Source organism: Rhinoraja longicauda, chromosome 2, assembly GCF_053455715.1.
Source record: "Rhinoraja longicauda isolate Sanriku21f chromosome 2, sRhiLon1.1, whole genome shotgun sequence".
NCBI lineage: Eukaryota > Metazoa > Chordata > Chondrichthyes > Rajiformes > Arhynchobatidae > Rhinoraja > Rhinoraja longicauda.
Genome location: NC_135954.1, coordinates 111,019,221 through 111,034,469, shown reverse-complemented (window position 1 = coordinate 111,034,469; position 15,249 = coordinate 111,019,221). Strand labels below are relative to the sequence as shown.

Here is a 15,249-nt window from a genome sequence, read left to right as displayed (position 1 = left end):
CTGGGATTGCTTTCCCATTGAGAGGGAGTTGTGAACACAAGCCCGAGTTCCAAGTGCCAAGGCTGTTGTATTGTAGGATGTTTTAAAGATGTTTTTTTCCACAGCAACTACTGTGAGTTTTGTGTTGCTCTGCCAACTGCCTGTCATCTTGCTTTTTTGATCGAAAAGAAAGCCTTTCTTTAGAGAGGTTGCTTTGGGAATTGGAAATAGATTTTGTAAATAAATCCAGTGACTATTCTGGTGTCTTGTGAGCCAGGATTTTGTTGGCGACATGAACTGGAGGCGTGTTTCTCATGGAAATCTATTCTTGGATGGATTATTATTTTCGCATCCATTGGTATGGTTCATTTGAAATAATAATTGGATTTGGCAGTGTCGTCATGGATTTCTGAAAGGGGTATTGTCTTCAATCTGAAGAAGGGTCTTGACCCGAAACGTCACCCATTCCTTCTATCCAGAGATGCTGCCTATCCAGCTGAGTTACTCCAGCATTTTGTGTCCATCTACCTTGAGTAATATACTGGTGTGGATTGATGAGTGGTGAGCCAACATAGACCAAAGATTAGGAATAATGGTAGTTTCTTTGTTTAGAAGGCTATAACCCAAACAATGGAGGCCTCCATTGTTCTGTGCAGCAGTGGTTTGGATGGGATCAAGTGAAGTTTGCTGATGGTGCCAATGTAGGTAGTGTGGGCAGTGAGGTGGGTGCAAGGAGGATTTTGAAGACCGAGCGAAATGAATAGTCCAAGGCTTGGCAGATTAATGTAGAAAAATATGAGGTCATATACTTTGGTAGAAAATACATTTTTTTTTAAATGAAATTGAAAAATATTGATACGCAGCGGGTCTTCTGAATGAGAATCATTGAAAGTTAGTAGAGGCTTGGATAGAAATTAGGAACAAGAAAAAGCCTTTCAGCCATTCACGTCTGCTCTGTCATTCAATGTGATGATCAGTAAAACTCTTTTTCACTTTTCCTCCATTCTTCCCATGTCTCCTGATCTCTTTGGCCTTCATTCAAGGAGTCACGTATGGTATTCATCGCCTCAGCTCAACAATGTCATAGCCTCAACTGCCTGCAGTGGTGGAGAATTGCACCGGTTCACCTTTCTTCGACTGAAGAAGTGTCACCTCATCCCAGTCCCTTTATCATTAGTATGTGAACCCCATTTCCCCAACCACCCAATTGCTCTTCCTGCAAGATTCCTGCCATCTCCAGAACCATTCTGGTGTACCCTCACTGAACTGCTTCTCCCAAAATATCCATCCTTGGATAAAACTGCACACGGCATTCAAAGTACACTCTCACCAAGGTTCAACACAGTTGCGACAAGATATCCCTGCTCCTGTAGTTGATTCCTGTCATACTAAAGGCCAATACATCACATGCCACCTGAGCTGGATGCATGCTTTAATTGACTGACACTCATGAGCACCCAGGCCTTGCTTCACTTCTGAAACTCCCTCCCCCATTTCTTATCTGCCTTCCTGTGTTTGTTACCAAAGTGGACAATCGCACATTTATCCACATCACACTGGATCTGCCCCACTCACTCAACCTGACCAAAGCACTCTCACATCCCTCTCGCAGCTCATGCTCCCACCCAGCTTAATGCTGTCGGCAAATTTGGAGATTGTATATTTAACTTCCTTATCTGAATCATTAATACATACAGTGAATAGCCGGGGTTCAAAGCTCTGAACCCCAACAAGACATTGCCTGCCATGTGAAAAAGGACCAGTTTATTCCTACGCTTTGTTTCCATATGACGGTAGGTTAATCCCAATCCCACTTTAATTTTGTACAGGAATCTCTTATGTGGGACCTTGTCAAAAGCCTCTAGAAGTCTATATATACTATCACTTCTTCCCCATCCACTCTAGTATTCCATTCTCATAAAATTCCAATAAATTTCTAAAGCACTATTTCTCTTTTGTAAGCCCATGTTGGCAGTGACTGATCTTGTCACTGTATTCCAAATGCTCCGCTATTGCGTCTTTAATTAATAAACCAATACCAATAATGGATTCTTAATTCCCCATGGCCGATTGTCGGACAGTTTAGTTTAGTTTCGAGATTCAGCACGGAAACAGGCCCTTCAGCCCACCGAGTCCGCACCGACCAGCGATCCCCGCACATTAAAGCTACCATACTCCCATTTACATTGAAACCAAGTCAATTAACCTACAAAGCTGTACATCTTTGGAATGTGGGAGGAAACGGAAGATCTCGGAGAAAACCGAAGCGGTCACGGGGGGGAAATGTACAAACTCCGTACAGGCAGCACCCGTAGTCAGGATCGAACCTGGAACCTAGGGCTCTGGCGCAGTAAGATAGCAACTCTACTGCTGTGCCACCGTGCCACCCTAACTAGTCTGGTCTATAATTCCCCAATTTCTTTCAAAATTAAAATGAGGGATTATATTAGCTACCCTCCAATCTGTGACTTGGAACAAGAGAACATGCAAACTGCACACACCAACTGAGGCAGGGATTGCGCTTGGAACTGTGACACTGTGCTGATTTCAATCCCCCCCAAACCCACAGCTATTTGGGGCACAGTTGCAGAAAATGAGCCAAGTTTTAAATCGCAACTCATCTGACAAAGTATGACCTCCTCAAAACGTGCTGAGTGGCACATTGAATCGTGCAGTTTTCCTGGAACAGCTTGTATGCAGGGTGTGTCGATGATGTGCTTACACTGGACTAAACTGTGAACAGCAAAACACAAAGTAACTCAGTGGGGCCGGCAGCATTCCGCGGAGGGAGCGGATAGCCGACGTTTTGCACCGGGGGCCCTTCAGACTGATTGTGGGAGGCGCAAGTTGGAAAAGAGAGGTGGGGACGAGACAAAGTATGTGGCAAGTGTTAGTGGAGGAAGGAACTGCAGATGCTAGTTAAGACACAAAAAGCTGGAGTAACTCAGCGGGTGATGTTGCGGATTGTGACCCTTCTTCAGACTTCAGAGTCTGGAGAAGCATCTCGACCAGCGACGTCACCTATTCCTTTCTCCAGAGATGCTATCTGACCCGCTGAGATACTCCAGCGTTTTGTGTCTGCCTTAAGTGATGGGTGGATACAGGTGAGGGGCTTGCCAGGCTTTGTCCTGCTGAGGACCTCTTTTCCAGCTTTTTTCGCCCCTACAACAATCAGACTGAAACGTTGCCTGTCCATTCCCTGGTCGCTGCCTAATCTGCTGAGTTCCTCCAGGACTTTGTGTTTTGCTCAAGAGTCCAGCATCTGCAGTTCCTGGTGTCTCCAGCGTGAAGTTGCTGCTGGTGTGCAGTGTCTGATGAATCATTACTTTGGGAGTGGGACACCATAAATGAATCGCTCACCAGAATGATTGCACAAGTCACAAAGTTCAACTCGAATTACAACAGCCTCCACTTCCTGCAATAATTTCTCTCTTCCTCAACTGAACCTGCTTTGCCCTTTCACCAGTGTGTGATAAGCTTGTTGCAGCAGATAGATACTTCTCTGTACAGAAACAAAGAACTGCAGATGCTGGCTTATACCAGAGATAGACAGAAAATACTGGAGTAATTCAGGCAGCATCCCTGGAGAAAAAGGATGGGTGATGTTTTGGGTCGAGGCCCTTCTTCAGTCTGAAAGTAGGGGGTGTGGGGTGGGGAGAAGGGCTGGAGGCAAGGAAAATGTTGCAGAACCGTCGGAGAGAGGAAGAGAACTTCTAAGTAGGCATACCTTGAGCAGATTTCCCAGTGGAGCAGACAAAATGTGGAAAAAAAGAACTGCAGATGCTGCCTCCAGCCCTTCACCCCCATCCCACCCCCCTACCATCAGACTGAAGGGCCCCCGACCCGAAACATCGCCCATCCTTTTTCTCCGGGGATGCTGGTTTACACCAGAGATAGACACAAAATGCTGAAGTGACTTGTTCTTTTACAGAATAGATCAGTGGATCGGATGCATGGAGCATGCCTTCCTTAATGCCCCAATCCTTAAATGTCTCTTTACCGAGATAAAGCACAAATCCCATGCAGTCAGTTCCAGCTGCAATTAAGCCTCTAAAATCAGGCTCTGTAGCCACAAACCCAACAACTTTCTGGATATTGTTGTTGTAATCCTTCAATTTCTTCACTCCTCCCTCTCCCCCCGGCCCTATCCTCCACTCCTTAAGGTTTGGCACTTTGAAGATTTTGCTGGCAGTTCATATGATTGAGCTGTGGCGTAGCGGTTTTGTGTTGTATTGTTCCCCAATGTTATTTTAACTACCTACCTCAGGTCTCTGCACCCTACCACCAAGAATGCCAGAACACACAGATCATGGAAGCTCCGAGTTTGTATTGTAAATCATGCAGTCAGTGTGCTAACATTCCATCATTGCTGATTCGGGAGGCCTGGGTATTGGCATTTCCATCGTGGAGCTCGAGTTACTAATTGAGGCTGACACGGGCTGGTTGGGCCGAATGGCCTGGTTCTGTGTGGTATATCTTATGATTTTCATCACTAAGTCGAAACACAGGAATTCTTTCTCAGCACTATTGCGGAAAGGATTGGAGTATTTCAAATTGTAATCAAATCCACACCAATATCTTAGAAGGGTCTCGACCCGAAACATCACGCATTCCTTCTCTCCAGAGATGCTGCCTGTTCCGCTGAGTTACTCCAGCATTTTGTGTCTACCTTCCAATATCTGAGAGCTTTGCCTGTATCCCGGAGTCCAAAGACCATTGGAAGATTGCATCGAAAATTAGTGATTTATGTAGGAACTTTATAAAGAAACTTCATTGGTAGTGTGTAAGAAAGGAACTGCAAATGCTGATTTACACCATGAAGATGGACACAACATGCTGGAGCAACTCAGCGGGTCAGGCATCATCTCTGGCTCAAATGGCCTCCTCCTGCATCTATTGTCTATTGAATATCAATGAGAGGTATTCATTCAGAGCCTCAGTGACATCACCTGACTCCACACACGCATTCCACTGACGGGATCTCCTCTTTCCTTCACAACCTCCTTGCTTTTAATATACTTTAAAAGTTTTAGAAGTCTTAAACCTATCGGCCAGGGTAATTTCATGGCCCCTTCTGGCTCTCCTAACTTATTTCTTAAGTTCTCTCCAATAACGGTGGCGCAGCGGTAGAATTGCTGCCTTACAGCGAATGCAGCGCCGGAGACTCGGGTTCGATCCTGACTTCAGGCACCGTCTGTACGGAGTTTATACGTTCTCCCCGTGACCTGCGTGGGTTTTCTCCGAGATCTTCGGTTTCCTCCCACACTCCAAAGCCGTACAGGTATGTAGGTTGATTGACTGGGTAAAATGTAAAAATTGTCCCTAGTGTGTGTAGGATAGTGTTAATGTGCGGGGATCGCTGGTCGGCGCGGACCCGGTGGGCCGAAGGGCCTGTTTCCGCGCTGTATCTCTAAACTAAATCTAAATATCTCCAACACACCTCGAGGGAGTTATCTGATAACAATTTTGTTTGATGACATACTTCCCTTGTCCCTGAACAAACCTTCAGTATCATAGAACACAGAAAAGTACAGCGCAGCACAGGAACAGTCTCTTTGACCCACAATATCCATGCTGAGCATGATGCCAAGTTCAACCAATCTTATCTGCTTGTATGCGATCGATATCCCTCCATTCCCTGCATATCCATATGCCTTTCAAAACCTTTTAAGCGCCACTATTGTATCTGCTTCCACCATCGGCCCTGGCAGCACGCTCCAGGCACCAGCCCACTCCCTGTGCAAAGTATTTGCCCTGCTTATCTCCTTTTAAACTTTGTCCCTCTCATCTTAAAGCCATGCCTTCCAGTCTTTGCACAAAAAAAACCTGCTGGAGGAACTCAGTGAATCTGATAGCTTCTGTGGACGGAAGTGACGAAAAAAGAGCAGCTCCCAGCATCTGCACATTGTCTTCAGTATCCTTTGTTGGCCAAGCTTTCCTCTTCTTGCCATCTCTGCATCTTAGCTTAACAACGACGTGCCGACTCTGAATTTTTGCCATCTCGCTTTTTTCATTCACCTTCCTCCCAAATGTCGGATGTTGTTTTCCTCTCAGGTCCTGTCTTACGTGGTCGAAATCTCCCTTCCCGCCAGTTTAGGCTCCTGTCTCAAAGACCAACCTTTTCCGTTTCCATGAGTAACTTGAGGCTGGCCAACTATGGTCGCTGTTCCCAAAGGGATCTACACAAACACTTCCCTCACTTGCCCATCTCAAATCCCCCAAGTACAATCCCCTCCCTACCGCCAGCAATGCCTCGCCAGGCTGACACCTGCAAGCCAGTGCTGCCTCCAGGACAATAGGCTTTTATAGCTGTTAAGATTCGCATTTTTAACAACTCTGAACTTGAAGGGTACAAGATGGTGCCAGAAACGTGACGACTCTTGTGTGCTGCCTCTGCAATATGCGATCTTACACTCATGTACGCAAGTATGATTGTGCCTATGTACCTGTATAGTAAGATTATTACTGAACTGTATGCAAAAAAAGAATTTAACTGAACCTAAATACATGTGACAATAAAGTACCATTGAGTTGAAGTCAGTATACATTATTAAGGGGTTGGACACGTTAGAGGCAGGAAACATGTTCCCAATGTTGGGGAAGTCCAGAACCAGGAGCCACGGTTTAAGAATAAGGGGTAGGCCATTTAGAACGGAGATGAGGGAAAACTTTTTCAGTCAGAGATTTGCAAATCTGTGGAATGCTCTGCCTCAGAAGGCAGTGGAGGCCAATTCTCTGAATGCATTCAAGAGAGAGCTAGATAGAGCTCAAGGATAGCGGAGTCAGGGGGTATGGGGAGAAGGCAGGAACGGGGTACTGATTGAGAATGATCAGCCATGATCACATTGAATGGTGGTGCTGGCTCGAAGGGCCGAATGGCCTCTTCCTGCACCTATTGTCTATTGTATGGATCCGCCATGATCATATATTGGAGATAGACACAAAGTGCTGGAGTAACTCAGTGGGGCAGGCAGCATCTCTGGATAGAGGGAATCGGTGACGTTTCGGGTCTGAAGAAGGGTCTCGACCCAAAACGTCACTCATACCTTCTCTCCAGAGATGCTGCCTGTCCCGCTGAGTTACTCCAGCATTTTGTGTCTATCTTCGGTGTAAACCTGTCATCTGCACTTCCTTCCTGCACATGGTCATATTGGTATTGGTTTATTATTGTAAAATGTACTGAGGTACAGTGAAAAAACAGTCAAATTATATCATACATGACTACTGTCAAGCCATACACAAGTACAACAGGTCGTGTGAAGAGATGAAAACCAGAGTGCAGAATATAGTGTTAGTGTTGTAGTGGTACAGAGAAATATACAGTTACAGCGTTACAGTTGGAGAGAAGAGCAGAGCAGGCTCGAGGGGCCAAGTGGCTTTCACGTGCTCTTATGACTTGAAATCTTGACACTATGTTCTCCTTCATTGGAAGCTGTGGCTTCAGCCTCCAGACTTAAGTCCCTCAGTTCTCTCACTCCTCGCCTATCCCTATCTCTCTTCCTTCCAGCCTGTTCTCCTTATGTAGTTTGCTATTAAATCACACAAACTTAGTTTAAGACATTTCTTGTGAAGGGACTTGTCATAATGTAAGACTTTAAGCGTGTGCAATAACTACTAATTGTTGTTTTTTTCTTAATTATATCACTTGCTAATAGTTTATTGATTATTATAGTGGTCTGAGAATAGTCTAATGCTCAGGGGAAATTGCCTTGAAGTTTTGATGCTTAAAGGCTTGAGAGCCTAATTACAGTTCTGAACCTTCCAGTAACCACAATGAGTTTATAATGAGTTCAAAATATGCACAGGAGTTATTTTTCACTTTGTTTTGTTGGATTTAGTTTTAGTTATATGACTGAACTAATTTTGCTCGGAGGATATGAATCTACAACTAATACTTCACACAGGTAGTTCTGTTCCTGAGAGACCTCATGTTATAGAAAACTGTGTCAAAAAGACGATTGTATCACAATAAAAGAGAGGGTTTCAATATCACGAGAGGTTGCTGTACCACAATGCAGGGTGTTCACATGTAACGTGGGAGCTTGGTGTTGATGTTCCTCGTCCCATCCCAAATGCTCCTCTCCCAGAATAAGAGGGCTTGTTACACTTTTCAAGGAAGCTTCAAGGACATCTTTGAATAATTAGTCATACAGCACAGAAACGTTTGTGGAAAGGTTCTTCCGGACCAACACCTTTGACCACAAGTCCATTGGGCAGTGGTCAGCACGGAACGTCCTGCAGGCACTGCAGGGGAATGACTCCATGGATCCTGTGGCGTGGTTCCCAGAGCAGACTGCCCAGCTTGTCTGGCAAAATGCCTCATCGCCAGAACTAACCAACAAGCACCAAGACCTGGCTTGGCTGGCGATGAGAGGAGCCCTCTCAGTCAGATCCTTCCTGCACCGCCGGAACCTCACTACCGGCGCACGCTGCCTCCGGGATGGCTGCTACGGAGAGGAGACGGTGGCCCACCTCTTCACAGAGTGTGGATTTGCCAAGAGAGTCTGGAGAGGTCTGCAGGGGTCCCTATCACGATTCATTCCGAGCAGCTCCGTCACAGAGGACTCTGTGATCTACGGACTGTTCCCAGGGACGCATTCCGAGACTGACATCGAGTGCTGCTGGAAGGTCATCAACTCGGTGAAAGACGCTCTTTGGTCTGCCCGATCCTTGTTGACCTCCCAGCGGAGCGAGCTGTCCGTCAAGGAATGTTGCCGACTGGCCCACTGCAGACTGCAGGAGTACGTGCTGAGGGACGCACTGAAGCTCGGTGCAGCCAACGCTAAGGCCCTGTGGGGGAGGAGCACAGTCTAGGGTCCTTCCGCTGCTGGACATGGGGGGCAGGGTGTGGTGGAGAGAGACGCCCCTCCAAATAAGGGATACTGGGTAAATGTCTGTAAATGTAAGTAAATGTCTAAGTGAATGCCTGTATCGAATGTAACCTCCGGAAATGTCGGAATGTTAAAAAAGATGTTTTGTAAATGATATTTATTACTTGAATAAAGTATTTTTTGATATTTAAATTTTTTAAAAAAAGAAACTAGCCCTTTGGCGCAACTTGTCTATTACGACCAAGGTGCCCATTTACACTAATCTTACCTTCCCTCATTTGGCCCATAGCAGTCCGAATCTTTGCCGTCCATATGTCTGTCTAAATATCTTTTAAATATTGTTAAGTATCTACCTCAACTACCTCCTCTGGCAGCTCGTTCCATGTACCTACCACTTTCTGTATGGAGAAAAATTGCCCCTTAGGTTTCCATTGAATCTTTCACCTCTTACCTTAAACCCATGTCCCCTGGTTCTTGATTCCCCGACTCTGGATCTACTAAAAGATCCTGTCCTATCTATTCTTTTCCACCAACATAAGATCACCCTTTTTCCTCCTGCGATCCAATTATGGTTTATTATTGTCACATGCTCCAAGATACAGCTAAAGCTTTGTGTGCTTTCCAGTCAAATCATACTGCACATGAGTGCAATTAAACCTTACACAGGTGCAATAGGTAGCGCAAGGAGAAAAACACCAGAGTGCAGAATATAATGTTGCAGCGTCATAGCGTTGCAGAGGAAAAGCACAAGGTCCACACGAGGCAGGTCTGGCCTCTATACCACCTCATGATTTAGCGTGTTGCACAGAACTGGCTGTGCAATAAGAGTCACATTGCCGGGAATGTTGGCTAGATTGTTTAGATTTAGATTTAGATTTAGCGATACAGCGCAGAAACAGGCCCTTCGGCCCACCGGGTTCGCACCGCCCAGCGATCCCCACACACTAACACTATCCTACACACATGAGGGACAATTTTTACATTTGCCCAGCCAATTAACCTACAAACCTGCATGCCTTTGGAGTGTGGGAGGAAACCGAAGATCTCGGAGAAAACCTACGCAGGTCACGGGGAGAACGTACAAACTCCATACAGACGGCGCCCGTAGTCGGGATCGAACCTGAGTCTCCGGCGCTGCATTCGCTGTAAGGCAGCAACTCTACTGTTGCGCCACCGTGCCGCCCGTGGACATTGAGGTAGTTTAGCCTATTCTACTAGTGGGCTTTAGGGATTTGTGGAGGTAGTATTGGTGGCATTTCTCCACTCTGTTTGGGTGTTAAAGATGTCTTCGTCCGAGTTATGAAAGCCGAAGAATGGGTCTGTTGATGTCTCATATTATTGTGAAAGAAGACAGGAGTATTGTCAATTGTTCGACGTGTTACGGAGGTCACTTTGTTGTTTAGATGAGAGCGATTCAAAGGGCAAGGCACAAATTTGCTGTAATTGATAGCTAAATTAATAATTGATGGCGATAATGAAGAGAGTAAATGGTGTGTTACTAAAGATATGAAAGAGAGTGATGAAAGGATTGATGGTCATTAGTGTGGTGGATGCAGCCTTGTGGCAAAAAAAAGATTAAGCGTAAAAAGTAACAGAGCAGGTAGACATCTGTCTGCATGAGGCTGAATCAGTAGTAGGTGGAGTAAAACAGCATGGAAACACGCCCTTCGGCCCAGCTTGTTGATGCCAATCAAGATGCCCCATCTATACTAATCCCACCTGTTCGCATTTGACCCATATCTCTCTAAACCTTTCTTATCCATGAACGTGTCCAAATGTCTTTTAAATATTGTTGATAGTACCTGTCTCAACCACCACCTCAGGCAGCTTGTTCCGTATACCCACCACCCTCTGGGTGAAAGAGTTGCCCCTCGGGTTCCTATTAAATATTTGCCCTCTCACCTTACACCTGTAATCTCTGGTTCTTGATTTTCTCCTACTCCGAGTAAAATTCTGTGCATCAACCCTATCTATTCTCCTCATAATCTTATACACCTCGATAAGGTCACCCCTCATCCTCCTGTGCTCCAAGGAGCGTGGGAGGAAACCGAAGATCTCGGAGAAAACTCAGGGGGAGAACGTACAAACTCCGTACAGACAGCACCCGTAGTCAGGATCAAACCCGGGTCTCCGGCGCTGTAAGGCAGCAACTCTACCGCTGCGTTACCATGCCGCCCGAAATACCAAATTGGCATTTCCTTTCTTGAGGATGGTCATGACTACAGTATCTGAGGTCCCCAACACATCCGCTTCTTAAATATAGGAAATGGAATTGTGTGACTGGAGTTCTTCTCGACCAATGTTTGAACTTCAATAGAGTTATCGCCTGTTCCAACACCCTTATTCTGTCTCTGTTGGAAAATACCTCAATGAAGAATTGCAGATGCTGGTTTACAAAAAATGACACAAAGTGCTGGGGTAACTCAGCGGGTCAGACAGCATCTCTGGAGAACATGGAAAGGTGACGTTTTGGGTCAGGACCCTTCTTCAGAAGAGTTACAGTTTTCAGAAAGACTATAAAATTTAGTCTGAAGAAGAGACTCAACCCAAAAAGTCACCTATCCATGTTCCCCAGAGATGCTGCCTGAGCTGTTGAGTTATTCCAGCAATTTGTGCCTATTATTGTTAATTTAATGTATTATTAACTTTATTATGACAATAAACACAAAAAGCTGGAGTAACTCAGCGAGTCAGACAGCATCTCTGGAGAAAAGAATTAGGTCTCGGGTCGAGACCCTTCAGACTGAGAGTCATGAGAAAGGGAAACGAGATATAGAAGATGATTTAGAGAGATATCGAACAAATGAATGATGCAAAAAAGTAACGCTGATAAAGGAAACAGGCCATTATTGGCTGTGGGCTAGGTGAAAACGTTTTACAAACAATGAGACTCAACAAGATGACTTTGAAACTAGTACAACGACTTGGGTAGGGGAAGGACAGATAGAGAGGGGATGCAAGGGTTACTTGAAGTTAGAAAACTTAAAATTCATACCGTTGAGGTGTAAGCTGCCCAAGCAAAATATGCTGTTCCTCCAATTTACATTTGGCCTCACTCTGACAATGGAGGAGGTCCAGGACAGAAAGGTCAGTGTGGGAATTGGAAGTAAAGTGGCAACCGGGAGATCAGGTAGGCCCAGGCGGACTGAGCGAAGTTCCTCTCGACCAATGTTAGAACTTCAACAGAGTTATCGCCAGTTCCACCAGCCTTATCCTTTATTGGAGAAAGAATAGCAATGAAGAATTGCAGATGCTGGTTTACAAAAAAAGATACAAAGTGCTGGAGTAACTCGGGCAGCAACTTTGGAGAACGTGGATAGGTGATGTCTCGAGCCAGGACCCTTCTTCAGAAGGGTTATAGTCTTATTTAGCATTTAGTCTGAAGAAGGGTCCTGACCCGAAACATCACCGATCCATTTTCTCCCGAGATGCTCCCTGACTGCTGAGTTACTCCTGAGTTACTCCATCGTCCATGTACAGGGAGGTTTTGACCTGAGGTCCCCCCACTGCCTGGCAATGTCACTCGTCTTACGCTCACGTCCTTCCTGATGGACTCAGCAATAAGTTCAATACAACAGACGAACAAGACAGGGGAGAGAGGGGAACCTTGCCTGACTCCAGATCTGACCGGGAAGCTGTTTGATTCCCACCCATTGATGTGGACTGCACTACAGATATCAGTGTAGACCAGTTGGATCCAATTCCTGATTCCCTCCCCAAAGCCCAATTTGGAGAGCATGTCCATCATGTACGTGTGCGATATCCTGTCGAAGGCCTTCTCCTGGTCCAAGCTGACCAGGCAGGCGTCCACCTGTCTGTCTTGCACGTGGGCAATGGTATCCCTCAGCAGCGCCAGGCTGTCTGAGATTTTCACATGTTAGTTACAAAAAGGGATTAACCAGCAAGGCGACTTCAAAGAGCCTTGGGCTGAGTTACCCTGACCTTTGCTGCTGCATAGTTTGGTGAAGTGAGTAGGACTGCACAGGGCGGTGCTTGGCCTCTGCTGTTTTACACTGGGCCATGCAGTTAAAGGCACATTAGTTCTGCAGCACAAGTGAAATGTTAGCTCTAGTATTTTTATTATGTTATTGTGTTAAAATGCCAGTGAAGCTCAGCAAGTCAGAATTTAATTGTTCTGTTCCTGGTGTATATGACAATTAAACACCCTTCATAATACAGTGTTTCCTGAGAATTTTCCAAATAATTATTCTGGGATTTGTACTCGAGCCAAACCATCACCCCCCACTCCCCACCCCCCCCCCCCCCCCCCCAAAAAGGCAACCTAAACGACCGTGTCCTAAAATGAAATTGTGATAAAAAGGATAATAATAATTATTATTATTATTAATAAAAAGGAACTGCAGATGCTGGTTTATATGAAAGATAGACACAAAATACTTAGCCGGTTAGACCGCATCTCTGGAGAACATGGATGGGTGACGTTTTTGGGTTGGGACCCTTCCAAAGTGAATTTGTTTTAATTTTAATTTTAATTTTAATGAAAGAGTTGAGTAAATTGTTGATTTAGTTGTTTAAAGATTTGGATTCTGTGACATTCAGAAGTTTTGACATCTTGATTTTCTTCTTCCTTTCTCCCCACTTCTCACCTGTCCTCACCTCTCTGTCTACCACATGGTGACTCTGCTCACAGTGGGCGAAGCTGCGGTGATGTTACGCAGCAACTCTGCCGCTGCGCCACCGTGCCGCTACATATTATGTGACCAATTTTTCAATTTGTTACAGATTTTGAGCAACGCACGTCTTTTCCTGGAGAACCTCATTAAGTAAGTATCACTGTTTCTTTATGAAGTGGTCTCTGGGCACATCGGTGGGTTGTGGGGTAGATGGTGGCAAGCGTAGACAGCCGTAGTGAGTTAAACCGTCTCGGGACTTGGGTGTTGTGCAAAGTCCTAGTGTGCGTTTCCCCAATTCATTGCTCAACGTGTCAGCAGGTGTGAGCCCCACCCAGGGTGCCTGGTAACTAAGCATTTGGGCAGTACAGTGGCACAGCTGGTAAAGCTGCTGCCTCACAGCGCCAGTCACCCAGGTTTGATCCTGACCTTGGGCGCTGTCTGTGTGCCGTTTGCCCGTTCGTCCTGTGACCATGTGGGTTCCTCCGGGTGCTCCGGATTCCTCCCACATCCCAAAGATATGCGGTTTAGTTTATAGACAATAGACAATAGGTGCAGGAGGAGGCCATTTGGCCCTTCGAGCCAACACCGTCATTCAATGTGATCATATCATATCATATATATACAGCCGGAAACAGGCCTTTTCGGCCCTCCAAGTCCGTGCCGCCCAGCGATCCCCGCACATTAACACTATCCTACACCCACTAGGGACAATTTTTACATTTACCCAGCCAATTAACCTACATACCTGTACGTCTTTGGAGTGTGGGAGGAAACCGAAGATCTCGGAGAAAACCCACACAGGTCACGGGGAGAACGTACAAACTCCTTACAGTGCAGCACCCGTAGTCAGGATCGAACCTGAGTCTCCTGCGCTGCATTCGCTGTAAAGCAGCAACTCTACCGCTGGGCTACCGTGCCGCATGGCTGATCATTCTCAATCAGTACCCCATTCCTGCCTTCTCCCCATACCCCCTGACTCCGCTATCCTTAAGAGCTCTATCTAGCTCTCTCTTGAATGCATTCAGAGAATCGGCCTCCACTGTCTTCTGAGGCAGAGAATTCCACAGATTCACAACTCTCTGACTGAAAAAGTTTTTCCTCATCTCAGTTCTAAATGGCCTACCCCTTATTCTTAAACTGTGGCCCCTTGTTCTGGACTCCCCCAACATTGGGAACATGTTTCCTGCCTCTAACGTGTCCAACCCCTTAATAATCTTATATGTTTCGATAAGATCCCCTCTCATCCTTCTATATTCCAGTATATACAAGCCTAGTCGCTCCAGTCTTTCAACATATGACAGTCCCGCCATTCCGGGAATTAACCTAGTAAACCTATGCTGCACGCCCTCAATAGCAAGAATATCCTTCCTCAAATTTGGAGACCAAAACTGCACACAGTACTCCAGGTGCGGTCTCACTAGGGGTCTCTGTACAACTGCAGAAGGACCTCTTTGCTCCTATACTCAACTCCCCTTGTTATGAAGGCCAACATCCCATTGGCTTTCTTTACTGCCTGCTGTACCTGCATGCTTCCTTTCAGAGCCTTGATTAGTGGTGGGGAAATATTGATGGGAAGAAGGCAGGAGAATAGGGTTAAGAGGTAAAGATAAATCTGCCATGATTGAATGGCAGAGTAGTCGATGGGCCGAATGGCCTAATTCTGTTCCTATCATTTACGGACTTATAAAACCTGTATGCCTTTGGAGTGTGGGAAGAAACTGGAGATCCCGGAGAAAACCCACGCAGGTACAGGAAGAACGTACAAACTCCGTACAAACACCGCCCGTAGTCGGGATCGAGCCCGA

At 45.9% G+C, this 15,249-nt stretch overlaps 1 protein-coding gene across 1 annotated transcript in view; it reads left to right on the top strand.

Moving 5' to 3' along the window:
- dgat1a (diacylglycerol O-acyltransferase 1a) overlaps nt 1–15,249 on the top strand; it is an 80,675-nt gene that overhangs the window by 23,049 nt on the left and 42,377 nt on the right. Inside the window, exon 3 of the mRNA XM_078425799.1 lies at nt 13,554–13,594. Coding sequence (XP_078281925.1) covers nt 13,554–13,594 — 41 coding nt within the window. The remainder of the gene's footprint in view (nt 1–13,553; nt 13,595–15,249) is intronic.